The following is a 15110-nucleotide window of genomic DNA, read 5'->3' on the forward strand; positions in this document are numbered from 1 at the left end:
CCGGGTGAAACCATGTGGTCCCAGGGTGACCCTTATTGTGAGGGTCATGAATGCTAAGAGCAGAGCTTAAATCTTGCCTCTAACTCTAGACACATGAGAGATTCTGTATTTGATCCCCCCACTCCCTGGGTAAAAATCCACAGGCATGAGATAGCAGCCTTGTTATGAATAATATTTTTAAGAGTTCCTCCCCTCCAACCTCCTCCCTCTGAGGATGGGCACACAGAGGCAGGTTGAGGTCAGGGCTCCATTCTCAGCCACAGATCTAGTGAGCTCAAGAGTCAAGGCCCAACTTTACAACTTGATTCCTTCCCCAGCCTTTTTCAAAAAGAATCAAAGGACTTCCCTGGTGGCTCAGAGGTAAAGAATCTGCCTGCCAACTCAGGAGACACAGGTTCAATCCCTGATCTGAGAAGATCCCATAGGCTGAGGAACAGCTAAGCCCATGTGACACAACTATTGAGCCTGTGCCCTATAGCTTGGGAGCCACAACTACTGAACCCGCGCGCCCTAGAGCCTGTGCTCCCAACAAGAGGAGCCTCTGCAATGAGAAGCCACAACTAGAGAGTAGTCCCCTCACTGCAACTAGAGAAAAATGCTCGCAGCAAGGAAGACTCAGCACAGCCAAAAATAAACAAATAAGTCAAGTTATATATAAATATATATATTAAAAACATGCACAGGAATAGTAGAATCTGAGAGTAGACTCATACAAGCTGTGAATTGGGATCTAAGATCTGAAGTCTTTCTCAGTCTGGTGTTGGATGCACAGTTCTCCCTGTGGACCACCAGGGGGCAGGACATCAATCAGGTCACAGGTCTGCAGGGTGCTTCTCCTGAGTGAAGGACTAGCGGTCTGGTGTGCAGATGGAGCTGACAGTTACAAGTCCAACTGAAGAGGTGATAAATACTGTTCAGTTGTTTGCGGTTTTCTTAAAGATTTGTCAGCATTCCTTAAATATCAGTAGCAAGCTAACAATTTATTGATTTGTTCGTCTGTGCAAGGCTCTATCCTAAGTGCTTTTAGGGGATATTCAATTCACTTCAGTTCAGTCGCTCAGTCGTATCCAACTCTGCAATCCCATGGGCTGCTGCATGCCAGGCTTCCCTGTCCATAACCAACTCCAAGACTTTACCCAAACTCAAGTCCATAGAGTCGGTGATGCCATCCAACCATTTCATCCTCTGTCTGCCCCTTCTCCTGCCTTCCCAGCAACAGGATCTTTTCCAATGAGTCAGCACTTCACATCAGTTGGTCAAAGTATTGGAGCTTCAGCTTCAGCATTAGTCCTTCCAATGAATATTCAGGACTGATTTCCTTTAGGATTGACTGGTTTGATCTCCTTGCAGTCCAAGGGACTCTCAAAGAGTCTTCTCCAAATACTCTCAAGAGTATCAGTTCTTTGGCTTAGGAGATATTAAATCCACCGATTCTTACAAAAGCCCCTTCCTCTTTTCACACTTGGGAAAAACAGGCAAAGAGGGGTGCTGTAACTTACCCAGAATTACACAGCTGGGAGGAAATTGCACCTCTAAGCATGTGTAAGTAATGCCCACACTGGACTCTGTTATTTCAGGCACAGATATCTTCTCAATCTGTTGCTCTATTTTTAATTGTGCATATAGTATTTTTTAAGCTTACTTTTGTTATGTGTTTAATGAATTAACTTATTTGTTTGCCTGTTCTGGGTCTTAGTTGCAGCTTGGGGGATCTTCGGTCTCCGTTGTGGCATGCAGGATCTTTAGTTGCAGCATATGGGATCTAGTTCCCTGACCAGGGATCGAACCTGGGCCCCTTCATTGCTAGCTTGGAGCCTTAGCCACTGGACCACCAGGGAAGTCCCCATATAGTAAAAATTCAAAATCTTTAAATGTTCAAGTGGTTACATTTAAGTTATTCATAACTTTTGCTTTTTGTGTCTTAAATAATCTTTCCTACTAGATATCTAGGAGGGCATGGCAATACCCATGGACTGAGGAGCCTGGTGGGCTACTGTCCATAGGGTTGGAAAGAGTTGGACACACTGAAGCAACTTAGCACACATGCACACACCAGATGTCATACGGATAGTCTTCAATAATTTAAAAAATAATTTTACAACTTTGTCTTTCCCATATAGATCTGGAATTTTGTATTTACTGGGTGAGTGGTGAGGGAAAGCCAGTTTTGTTTTTTTCATGTAAAAAAATCAATTGCTTTCAAAAATATGTTATTCATATTCCTTTCCTCTTCTGTATTAATTTTAACATCAGTTGATCAAAATCCCTGAAAAAGGATTCTACTTGGAATTACTTTGGATTTATCATTTAACTGGAGAAAAACTGACATCCTTACACTATTGAATCTTCTCTTTCACGAGCAATCTATGGCTAATTTATTTATCCCAGAAGTTACTCTAGTTGCTTGTCTAAGGTTTCATGTCTTCTGCTCTGAAAAGTTTTCAGCCATCATTTCTGTGAATATTTTTTCTCCTCCATTTTCTATATTCTTTCTTCGGGAAACTCCTCAGTGTCTTTGTTGTTGTTGTTGCCTTTTTGACTTCTTTAAAAAATTTAAAAAGTTATGGTGGGAACTCTCAGTGGTTCAGTGGTTAGGAGTGGGCATTTTCACTGCTGGGGTCTGGGTTTGATCGTTGGTCAGGAAACTAAGATCCTGCAGGGGAAAAAAAATGTGGTAAAATGTATGTATAACATTTTAATCAAATTTTAATTGTGTAGGTTATCAGCATTAAGTGCATTCACATCGTTGTGTAACCATCACCACCATCCATCGCTATAACTTCTCATCTTGCAAAAATGGACACCATGTACCCATTAAACAATAACTCCCCTTTCTTCTCTTCCCCTAAGTCACCAATGGATTTTCTGTCTTTGTGCATTTGACTACTCTAGGGACCTCATATGAATGGAATCATGTAAGACTTGTCCTTGTGTGACTGGGTCATCTCACTATAGCCTGATGCCCTCAAAGTACAATATTATTGTAGCACATGTTGGGATTTCTTTCATTTTAAGGCTGAATAATACTCTGTTGTATGAACATACCACATTTAGTTTATTCTTTCATTCATTGATGGATGTCTGGGTTGCTTCCACTCTCTGGCTACTGTGACTAATGATATTATGAAAGTGAAAGTGTTAGTTGCTCAGTCATGTCCAACTCTTTGTGACCCCATGGACTGTAGCCTGCCAGACTCCTCTGTCTGTGGAAATCTCCAGGCAAGAAGACCGGAGTGGATAGCCATTCCCTTCTGCAGGGTATCTTCCCGAACCATGGATCGAACCTAGGTCTCCTGCATGGCAGGTGAATTCTTTACTGTTTGAGCCACCAGGGAAGCCCAACGATATTATAATCCTCCCTACCTTAATCTGTCATACTTCCCTCCTCTTCCTCCTCCTCCTCTCTCTCTCTCTCTTGCTTTCTATGTAATTCCCCAGATTTGCCTTTCTATTCATTAATTCTCTCCTCTGCTGCAGTTCATCTTCTGCATTTTTGTTTCAATGACTATATTTTTCATTTCTATAATTTGTATTCGTTTTTGTTTTTAAGATCTGTCTTTTTTTTGCTATTATTTTGAATAGTTTTGTTTTATATACTTTCTTGTTCTTCGTATCCTATGCTTTGACTCCTTATTTTTTCAATTAATTTATGTTTAATTGAAGGATAATTGCTTTAGAGAATCTTGTTGTTTTCTGTCAAACCTCAACAAGAATCAGCCATAGGTGTACATGTATGCCCTATGACACAACTCACTTAATACATATTTTGTAACTTCTATCTAATCCTGTTGTCTGAAGCTGTACTGTCTGTGTGGGATGTGGTGGATCGTTTTGTGTGTCCGGTAATAGTACTGCTCCTTCCCGGGGGGTAATGGGAGTGGTGGCTGGGGGACTCCTGGAAGCCTGATGCAAGGGGACGCCCAAGAGAAGCTTTCACTTTGCTGTTGGCTCTCCAGGGCCCAAGTCCATGTCCAATCTTGACTTAAATGGGAATGCTTTGTAAGTTTCACTAAGTTGGGTTTGTTTTCTTCTTCTTTTTAAGGGATGGGCTTCCCTCATAGCTCAGTTGATAAAGAATCTGCCTGCAATGCAGGAGACCCTGGTTTGATTCCTGGGTCAGGAAGATCCGCTGGAGAAGAGATAGGCTACCCACTCCAATATTCTGGCCTGGAGATTCCATGGACTATAAAGTCCATGGGGTCGAAAAGAGTCGGACACGAGAGAGCACCTTTCACTCACTCACTCTTTTAGGGGATACCCTTTATCAGCACACATAAGTTCCCTCATTTTTATGTAAGTGAAGGTGTTGATCACTCAGTCCTGTCCAGCTCTATAAGACCCCATGGACTGTAACCCACCAGGCTCTTCTGTTCATGGAATTCTCCAGGCAAGAATACTGGAGTGGGGTGCCACTGCCTTCTCCAGGGGATCTTCCCCACCCAGATATGGTGTTTTTAACCTTGAAAAGGGGAAATGAAAGTCGCTCTGTTGTGTCTTGACTCTTTGCGACCCCATGGACTATACAGTCCATGGAATTCTCCAGGCCAGAATACTGGAGTGGATAACCATTCCCTTCTCCAGGGGATCTTCCCAACCCAGGGATTGAACCAAGGCCTCCTGCATTGCAGGCAGATTCTTTACCAGCTGAGCCACCAGGGAAAATATTCCTTGTATTGGTTGTCTTTGTTGTTTTTGCCTAGGCTTTCTCTAGTTGCGGTGAGCAGGCACTGTTCTTCACTGTGGTGTGAGAGTTTCTCATTGTGGTGGTTTCTCTTGTTGCAGAGCCTGGGCTCTAGGCACTTGGGCTTCAGTAGCTGCAGCATGCAGGCTCAGTAGTTGTGGCACATGGGCTTAGCTGCGCCTCAGCATTGGAGTGTGTCTGGACCAAGGATCAAGTCCCCTGCATTAGCAGGCAGGCTCTTATCCACTGCGCCAACAAGGAAGTCCTGAAAGATTCTTATCTGTACTGTTGAATTTGATCAGCTAATAATTCACTTAGGATTTTCACATCCGTGTTGATAAGTGAGGTTGGCCTAAACTTTTCCTCCCAAGTCCTTATCCAGTTTGGATTTCAAGACTACACTAAAAGCTCAGTAGTTTATGGTTTCAAACCCCTTTGTTGTTGTTGTTTAGTCACCCGGTCGTGTCTGACTCTTTGTGACCCCATGGACTGCAGCACACCAGGCCTCCCTGTCCCTTACCATCTCCCAGAGTTTGCCCAAGTTCATGTTCATTGCATCAGTGATGCCGTCCAGCCATCTCATCCTCTGATGCCCTCTTTTCCTTCTGCCCTCAATCTTTAGCAGCATCAGTTACTTTTCCAATGAGTCAGCTATTCTCATCAGATGACAGATACCGGACTTCAGCTTTAGCATCAGTCCTTCCAACAAGTATTTGGGGTTGATTTCTCTTAAGATTGACTGGTTTACTCTCCCTGCTGTCCAAGGGGCTTTCAGGAATCTTCTCCAGCACCACAGTTTGAAGGCATCAATTCTTTGGTGTTCTGCCTTCTTTATGGTCCAGCTGTCACAATCAAACATGACTGCTGAGAAGACCATAGCCTTGGCTATATGGACCATTGTCAGCAGAGTAATGTCTGTTTTTCAACACGTTGTCTAGGTTTGTCATAGCTTTCCTGCCGAGAAGCAATAGTCTTCTGATTTCACAGCTGCAGTCGGCATCTGCAATGATTTTAGAGCCCAAGAAGAGGAAATATGTCGGTACTTCCACCTTTCCCCCTTTACTGTATTGTAATATTTAAGTCTTTCCCTGTGTGCGCCACTGATGTCCTCCCCTGGGAGTCATTTACATTTCCTCCCACTGAGAATCAGGCCATCCACTTGACCTGTATCTGTCTTAGGTCAACAACAAAGCGTGTAACACAACAGCAACTGCTGTAATGGAGTAGAGACCCAGCAAACACTTGTCAAAGGAGTGAGTGAAACCTAAAACCAAACTAATTGGTATTTTGTCCTCTGCAGAAAAGGAACCTTGCTGTTCAACAACATCTTCTCCATCGTGCCTGCGCTCTTAATGGGATTCAGTGACCTCGCCAAGTCATTTGAGATGATCATTGTGGCCAGGGTCTTGGTGGGAATATGTGCAGGTAAACCACTCTGTGACTTGGGATAGTCAAGGGGAGGGAGAACAGACCTCTGGGACCTGAACCTACCTGGGGTCTCCAAAGCATGTAGGTTCAAGCTATTCCTGCACCTCTGCTGTGGATAGACTCATAAGCCCCTGTGTTATGGGGATGTGTGTTACATGCAGGAAAGGTAAGGACTGTCTTTTGAAACTTTGTTTCAATTCTTTATACATATGTGAGAACCAAGTTGGACATAACATGTATTTCTATATTGTGCCCTATGGGTTCTGGTCAAAAAACTTGAGAAACAATCTAATGTAGAATCCCCCTATCAGAAAAGAGTTGATGACTGTAAGTGCTTCAGAGTCATCCTGCCCAGGCCAGGCTGCCCTGGTTATAGGAAAGTCCCTCATCCATGATGCCTCAGACTGAAGACACATGGTTTTGGCCGTGCCATGGCCTCCCTTCACATTGTCATCTTCTGTAAGCAGAAGGGCAAGGGTCGTCAAAGGGAGAGAGCTGCCCACTCTCAGAGCCATACATTGCAGGATGGGGACCCAAGGGTGGTGGTGGTTGTTCAGTTGTTAAGTCATGTGCAACTTTTTGCGAACCCATGAACTGCAGCACTCCAGGCTTCCTTGTCCATCACCAAGTCCGGGAGCTTGCTCAAACTCATGTCCGTTGAGTCAGTGATACCATCCAATCATCTCATCCTGTATGCCCCACCTTCTCCTGCCCTCAATCTTTCCCAGCATCATGGTCTTTTCCAATGAGTTGGCTCTTCACATCAGGTGGCTTGGCCAATACTTTGAGTATTGGAGCTTCAGTGTCAGTCCTTCCAATGAATATTCAGGGTTGATTTCCTTTTCTGATCTCCGTGCTGTCCAAAGGACTCTCAACAGGTGGGTACCCCTGGAAATGCTGCCCTCTGGGCACTCACTCACTGCCCTTTCCCCCCGACCCCAGGTTCTGGCATCATCAAGTGACTCATTCTCCTTCCAAACACGGGGATTGGGATGAAGCGATAAATTGCCTGGGCATTAGCAAACCCCTTCCCTGGAGTTACTGACAATAGAGAAGATGAGGAGGAGCCTAGTATTGAAGGAAGTGGAAAGGGATTGCAGACCTGGGGGAATAAAGAGGAAAACAAGGTTCCTAAAAGAGAAGAAGTCACTTCAAAGAAGGGGTAATGGGTCCCCTGGCAAACTGCCCTCATTCTGGCTATGCCTGAGAGTGCCTGGACACTTATCTGCCGTCTGGGCGGGAGCCGCAAGGCACCCAGCCCCACTCCTGTGGGTTTTTCCTGCAGCCGGGCTCAGCTTTATGAAACACAGACGATTCCTAGAAGTCGTTGGCAATGGGTAAGTGCTGTTAACATTACTATTTACAGCCAAAATTCAGAGTTGATTCCAAAAAAATTAGGCTCTACAAATCAGTTTGATATTTCAACCTTTGCTTTTTTTTTTTTTTTTGGCTGCCACTGCATGACATATGAGAGCTAGTTTCCCAAACCAGCGATTGAACCCTGGCCCTTGGTGGTGAAAGCCCAGAGTCCTAGCCACTGGACCACCAGGGAGTTCCCAACCAACCTTTGCTTTTAAATGAGTGTGACTTCAAGTTGGCAGTTCTGAAACGTTTTGGCCTCAGCATCTCTCTACACTCATAAAATTATTGAGGATTCTAAGGAGTTTTGGCTCACATGTGTTATTTTGATCAATATTTACCACATTAGAAATTGCAACTAAGAATTTAAATTAATTCATTTTAAAATAGCAATAATAAGCCCATTACATGTCTTTATGAAAATAATTCTAAGACCAAAAAAATTTAGTGGTATTGCTTTACATTTTCACAAATCTCTTAAATGTCTGGCTAAATAGAAGATAGCCAGTCTCAAACCTACTTTTGTGTTCTCTTGGTGTGATGTCAGCAGGTGTGGGATTGCTGAAAAACTCATCAGAGAAGGAGAATGAAAAGGACAACTAATATCTTAGGATGGTTCTGAAGATAGTTTTGATCTCACAGAACCCCAGGTGTCAGGAACCCCTGTGTCCTTAGGTCATACTTGGAGAACTCTAGTGGAAGCCTAATCCATTTGCCATTCATTTCTTCATGTTTTTCCTGAAAAGTCCAGAAAGGGTGTCATCAAACTCTGTGGTACTTTGACACTCCTATAAATGAAGTAAGTGGCCACTCTAACCAAGGGGTACAGGGTGAGTGCAGCTCAGACCCCCAGATGCTCAGTTAGCTGGTTTGCTGTTAGTCAAGGTCTTTGATAAAAACACTTTCACTAATGGAATTTAAACTTTGAAAGTCACTTCTCTACCAGCATTTGGGGAACCCGATCTCTTCACAGCCTCCAGTGTTTGTCTCTCCAGTGTTGCTCTTATTAAGCTGCGAAGCACTTGGCCTTGAGATGAGGTCACTAGGGCCTGAATGATGAGTGGGCACTTCAGGGCCTCAGTTCCTCCACAGCCCTTTGGGCACTGGGCCTGCAGAGTCCCTCCCCACCCACCCACAAGACATCTAAGAGCTGCTCTAAAGACTGTCCCTCTTTGCTCTGAAAATCAGAAAGAATTGATATTAATTAATGAAAGATGATGTCCTTTTTAAAATACTGAGCAGAGATGTCCTTGGGCAGAATGCAGAGCTTGAAAACTTGGCCATCAGTGTCCTATCTCAGGGCTGTCAGACACCCTCCTGTCACCAGCAGCTCCAGCCTCCCCTCACCCCACACGTTTTCCCTTGGTCTCCCTGTGGTCAGAGCCTCCCTCTCAGACCCCACGTCTTGCTGAGCATCATCTTGCCTCTGGCTCTGTGTACGGTGTTTGGAACAGTGACAACCCATCAAGGAGCTCAAACCAGTCAATCCTAAAGGAAATCAACCTTGAATAATCATTGGAAGGACTGATGCTCAAGCTGAGGCTCCAATACTTTGGCCTCCTGATGTGAAGAGCTGATTCTTTGGAAAAGACCCAGGTGCTGGGAAAGATTGAGGGCAGGAGGAGAAGAGGGCAGCAGAGGATGAGATGGTTGGATGGCATCACCGACTCAATGGACATGAGCTTGAGTAGACTCTGGGAGATAGTGAAGGACAAGGAAGCCTGGAGTGCTGCAGGAGTCAGACATGACTTAGTGACTGAACAACAACCCATCTGACCTTCCCAGATCCTCAACCTCTCATCGGGCTTCTCTGAGAATTAAATGAGATAATACATGTGAAAATACTTTGGAGTCTATAAAATTAAATTCCAGCTATTCATAAGGGGGTCAGACTGTAGTAAGACAGGAAAACTGACAAGTTCAAATACTGAGGATTCAGAAACAGTTCAGACCTTACACAAATCCCAGAATACAGTTGGTATTGAGTATTAGTCACTCTCGGGTCCGACTCTTTGCAACCCCATAGACTGTAGCCCACCAGGCTCAGGATTCTTTACGTTGAACCACCAAGAAAGCCGCAATAAATACTGGTCCGCAATAAATATTGAAGTGTTTTTGTTTTTTGTTTTTTGTTTTTTTTTGGTAATGCCTAATGGTGTATTATGCTCAGTTGTGTCTGACTCTTTGCGACCCCATGGAGTGGTTTGCTATTCCCTTCTCCAGGGGATCTTCCCAACCCAGGGATCAAACCTAGGTCTCCTGCATTGACAGGAAGATTCTTTACCACTATCAGCCCTTATTGAAAAATAAAGCTTATACTTCAATGTCTGTGCATCAGCTTATTGTATAAATAAGAAAGTCAAGCTGGCGGGCAGGCCTTTTGTTAACAGGTTTTCCCTCACAAGGAGCAAGAGAGGAGAGATTGTCCAGAACACACCTGGGCTTTTCCTCTCCGAAACCACACCAGTAGGGAGGGAATTCCTGTGGTCCTGCTGGCCTGTGTCCCCAGGTGACACCAGTCTGGAAGCTACAACACTGAACTTCTTCTATCAGGCCATTTTCTCTTAATGTCTAAAGGACTAAGAATTGCAAAAGGTGATGTTTGCTTACTCTTGTAATTTTGAGAAAGTTTCAGCCCAACTATTATGATTGCTAAGGGCTTCCCAGGTGGCACAGTGGTAAAGAATCCACCTGCAATGTAGGAGACATGGGTTTGATCCCTGGGTGGGGAAGGTCCCCTGGAGGAGGAAATGGCAACCCACTCCAGTATTCTTGAAAATCTCATGGACAGAGATGCTTGGCCGGCTACAGTCCTTGGGGTTGCAAAGAGTCGGACGTGACTTAGCGACTGAGCACGACGACGATGTGATTGCCAAGGAAAATAAATGTATTTGAAGACACAGCTTGTCTCTGCCAGACCACTGTTTCCAGATCGTGTCTTTACTTCCACCCCCTCTCCCAGGTCTGTCTTCCAATGTTGTCCCCATGTACTTAGGGGAGCTGGCCCCTAAGAACTGGAGGGGTGCCCTGGGGGTGGTGCCCCAGCTCTTTATCACCATCGGAATCCTTGTGGCCCAGATCTTTGGTCTTCGGAGTCTCCTGGCAAACGAAGAAGGTGAGTTCGGGATGCCTCCAGACCATTAGGCCGCTCCTATGAGCTGGTCTTTTCTGTAAACCATGAGGCAGGGCTCAGCACTGCAGAGCCCTGAGCCCACAGGGCGGAGGTGGTGGTTGTGCTGAGCAGGCCTGAACAGGTTGGTGGGGACACATAGAACGATGTTCTCTGGCCCCTCTTGGGACACATAGGAGAGGGCTTTGAGGGAGCAGGCTGAGCTGCTGTCTGAGTGGCTGCTAGACCCGGGGCACAGTAATGAAGGCAGCCAGGGTGCCAGACTCTATGTCTAAGGCTTCCAGCACCCCTGCACTGGGGCCTCCTGGCAACTCAGCTGCCCAGGGACTTGTGGTCATCCCACTGCAGACCAGGAAAGAGGGTCACAAGACCCAGCCCCCGTGGAGGTGGTGGTGAGTCTCAGGGCCAGCATCCACCCCAGACCTGGACTCCAGAGCCACACCCCTTGCCCCACGATCCTGGCGCCTGGCACATAGTAGGTGCACAGTAACTCATAACTGTCACTGTGTTTGCATGACTTCCCCTTTCTTTGTCTTAGGTCTCAAAACTCTGAAGGGAAATCACCATTAATAAAGCACCAATCAAAACATATAAAGTACTTGTCATGGGCCAGACACAAAGCCTTTTATATTAATTCATTTAATCTTCCAAACAACCTATGAGCATGTACTGTTACTGTACCCATTTTACAGCTGTAGACCCTGAGGCCGGGAAAGATTGTATCACATGTCCAAGGTGTTGTTAGGACACAAATGCAGACAGTGCAGGCCTGGGTCGGAGTTTTAACTATCCTCTCTTCCACCTTACAATCACCCTTGTAAGGATCTGGGACCAGGAGTGAAGCAGCTAGGTTCCTGTCTCCCAGTGATGGCACATAACCAGCCAGCAGGGCCCAGAAAACCCTGGCACCTTTCAAGTACTCTGTGATATGTGGGGAAAGAGCCATAGGTCCACCCAGGGAGAGGGCTCAGAGAGGGCCTGGGCTCCCTGGATCCACATATATGTTATATCTCACAATAAAAACGGTTAAATAGAGCATCCCTGGTGGCTCAAGATGGTAAAGCGTCTGCCTGCAATGCGGGAGACACGGGTTCGATCCCTGGGTTAGGAAGATCCCCTGGAGAAGGAAATGGCACCCCACTCCAGTATTCTTGCCTGGAAAATTCCATGGACTGAGGAGCCTGGTAGGCTACAGTCCATGGGGTCACAAACAGCCAGACATGATTGAGTGACTTCACTTTCAGGGCTTCCCTACTTCTCCCTTCTTCCCTGGGAGAAGTAGGACCAGCATTCCAGTGTGAGCAGAGAGGCCAGGAGTGTGAATTTCTTTGTGCGACCAGGGAGCTGCAGATATCCTGGTGACCTCTCACTTTGTCCCTCCATCCTTCACTGTGACTATTCAGCCATTGCAACCTCCCCCAGGCAGAGCATGGAGGGCAGGGCTTGGCCTGACTCATCTTAGAATCTCCAGCACAATTCATGGCACATAATAGGTGCTCACTGAAGAAGGAAGAAAGGCAGGAAGGCCAGAAGAGAAGAGTGTCAGAGTTTATGGAAGCGAGGGGCATAGGAGGTGAGCAGCCATAGCACAAAGGCTGCAATGAAGTCCAGGGTAGGTCAAGATCAGAACCAGGTGTCTGGATGTGGCAGGGACACTGAGACCTGGTGAGAAGAATTTCACGTAGTGGGTGGGAGGGGCCCCAGAGGGCAGACAGCAGCCCGAATGGCAGGCAGTTCCACGCTTGCTGTAATCTATGCAAGGGTGATGGAAGCGGAACTCAGATCAGCTAGGCCCTGGATTTGGAGCCAAGAGGTGGGAGGAGCTTGGGAGGATGGTGGTTCGGGTTTCAACATGCCTGAGTTCCTATCTCAGCTTTTCTCCCAAATAACTCATCTTGGGGTGAGGGAGCTGCACCCTCCATGCCTCAGTGTTGGCAGATGTAAAATGAGGTTGACTCTGGTACCTGCCATCTGAGGTTGCTGTGACAGGGAGTGGGCTACAGGTGAAAAGTAATCATAATAGTGCCTGGCACACAGATGTCCAAGCTTATCACTTTCTGCAAATCCTAGGAGAAGAGGGAGTGAGTCAGGCATTCACAGCTCCTAGAAGGAGCCTGAACCACTCATTCAGTTACTTTAAATAGTTTTATTTATATATTTATTTTTAGCTGTGCTGGGTCTTCGTTGCAGCCCGGGCTTTTCTCTAGTTGCAGTGAGCAGAGATTCCTCTCTTGTTGCGATGTACTGGCTTCTCATTGCGGAGCACGGGCTATAGGGTGCATGGGCTTCAGTAGTTGCAGCTCCTGGGCTCTAGGGCACAGGCTCAGCAGTTGTGACCCATGGTCTTAGTTGCTGCACCGCATGTGGAATCCTCCCATCCAGGGAGGGAGCCCGTATCTCCTGCATTGGCAGGCAGACTCTCCTCCACTAAGCCATCAGGGAAGCCCTGAAAGTGAAGTCGCTCAGTCGTGTCCAACTCTTTGCGACCCCGTGGACTATAGCCCACCAGGCTCCTCAGTCCATGGGATTCTCCAGGCAAGAATACTGGAGTGGGGTGCCATTTCCTTCTCTAGGGGATCTTCCCGACCCAGGGATCGAACCCGTGTCTCCCGCATTGCAGGCAGACGTTTTACCATCTTGAGCCACCAGGGATGCCCTATTTAACCATTTTTATTGGTGGTCTAGCAGGAGCTAGTGATGCTGGACACCACACAGGCTCTAACCCAGCAGTCGTGCTCAGGAGTGTGCGGGGGCCACCAGGATACCAGAAGGAGAATGGGCCAAGCAGCACTGATTATAGAAGGAAAACCCAGAAACAAGGCAAACCATCGCCCATAAACAATGGTTCATTTGTGGATCCAGAACTAGAACTGACTGGCTCCCTGTGTGCCCCTCAATCATGGCCTTCTCACCCCTAAAGGGAGCCGTTGTGCCAACACTTATCATTGTGCCCCTGTTCTTCCCTGTAGTGTCACCACTTTTTTAGAAGATAGAGCTAATATCTGTCGCTGGATTTAATACAGTGGGACCACATGGTGTGGAACCACGCTGCACCAAACACCACATTGGTGTGACAGGCTCCTGTCCTGACTTGCTTCATTTTCAGCACAGTATAAAATTCCACCTGATGAGTGAACCATCATTTATGGATGATGGTTTGCCTTGTTTCTGAGTTTCCCTTCTTAATCAGTGCTGCTTGGCCCATTCTCCTTCTGGTATCCTGGTGGCCCAGGCACACTGCTGAGCACGACTGCTCGGTTAGAGCCTGTGTGGTGTCCAGCATCACTAGCTCCTGCTAGACCATCTCCTAAAGATGCCACATGTCCACACAGCATGTGGAGACTTCCCACCTGCCCACATTCTCACCAGCACTTGATATCATCTGAATTTTTCACTTTGTTCAGCTGGTAGGTGTACTACAGAGCACACCTGAGCTCGTTTGCTCAGGTCGTGTCTGACTCATTGCAACCCCAGGGTAGGTGGGCAGTAGTTATTCATCATTATCCGTTCTCTAACTGTTTAGAGTGGCCACTCTTCATTAGGTACCATCCTAGGGGTTGGCAGACCCAGGAATGAAAAAGACAAGATCTTGTCCCCATCCCCTGTGTTCCAGACCCAAAGATAACCAATCAGGATAAAAGGCCAGAGCAGCCAACAGGGCTCCACCTGGCTGGAGGCAGAGGCAAGCTGGAGCGAGGCCGGGTCTGGGGCGCTGGGATCAGCTCTCTGGTCACACTGGTTTCCTTGCAGGCTGGCCCATCCTCCTTGGATTGACTGGGATCCCCGCCGTGCTGCAGCTCCTCTTCCTGCCCTTCTTCCCTGAGAGCCCCAGGTATCTGCTGATTCAGAAGAAAGATGAAGAAGCTGCCAAACGCGGTGAGGCTTTCCCTTGAGTCGAGGACAAGGGACTGAGGTTCCAGCATCTTTTCAGGAGGGATGGGGGTGGGCACCGTGGTCCAGGCCATGACTCGCCCTCTGCTCGCTCCCCCCAGCTCTGAGGAGGCTGCGTGGCTGGCACGATGTGGACGCGGAGATAGAGGAGATCCTGGAGGAGGACAGGGCTGAGAAGGCTGCGGGCTTCATCTCCGTGCTGAAGCTGTTCAAGATGAGGTCCCTGCGGTGGCAGGTCATCTCCATCATTGTCCTCATGGCGGGCCAGCAGCTCTCCGGAGTGAATGCGGTAGGGAGCAGGTGTTGGGGTGGGGGTGGAGCTCGGCCTGGACAATGGCGGGTGCGGGGGACACCCCGAGAGGTCCAGGTGGTGGCCTGGCAGGCCTCACCTCGGTTTCCTTCTAGATCTACTACTACGCAGACCAGATTTACCTGAGCGCCGGGGTGAAAGAGGACGATGTCCAGTATGTGACGGCAGGCACTGGTGCTGTCAACGTGCTGATAACTGTCTGCGCCGTGAGTATCCCAGAAGCCAAGTCCCCGTCTGCCACCAGGGATGGAGGGCACCTTGAGGGGGCAGGTGGTCTCAGCCCAGGAAGGAGCCGAGATCTGGGTGGCAAT

The 15110-nt window shown here is 47.3% G+C and overlaps 1 protein-coding gene across 3 annotated transcripts in view; it reads left to right on the forward strand.

Annotated features, from left to right (window-relative positions):
* Positions 1–15110, forward strand: part of SLC2A5 (solute carrier family 2 member 5) — a 55174-nt gene that overhangs the window by 37901 nt on the left and 2163 nt on the right. For all 3 annotated transcript variants that reach the window (XM_069545771.1, XM_069545774.1, XM_069545772.1), the window contains exons 4-8: positions 5982–6106; positions 10431–10583; positions 14349–14474; positions 14591–14778; positions 14895–15005. In XM_069545771.1, the coding sequence (XP_069401872.1) occupies positions 5982–6106; positions 10431–10583; positions 14349–14474; positions 14591–14778; positions 14895–15005 (703 nt within the window). The remainder of the gene's footprint in view (positions 1–5981; positions 6107–10430; positions 10584–14348; positions 14475–14590; positions 14779–14894; positions 15006–15110) is intronic.

The sequence above is a fragment of the Ovis canadensis genome, chromosome 12 (assembly GCF_042477335.2).
Source record: "Ovis canadensis isolate MfBH-ARS-UI-01 breed Bighorn chromosome 12, ARS-UI_OviCan_v2, whole genome shotgun sequence".
Lineage (NCBI taxonomy): Eukaryota > Metazoa > Chordata > Mammalia > Artiodactyla > Bovidae > Ovis > Ovis canadensis.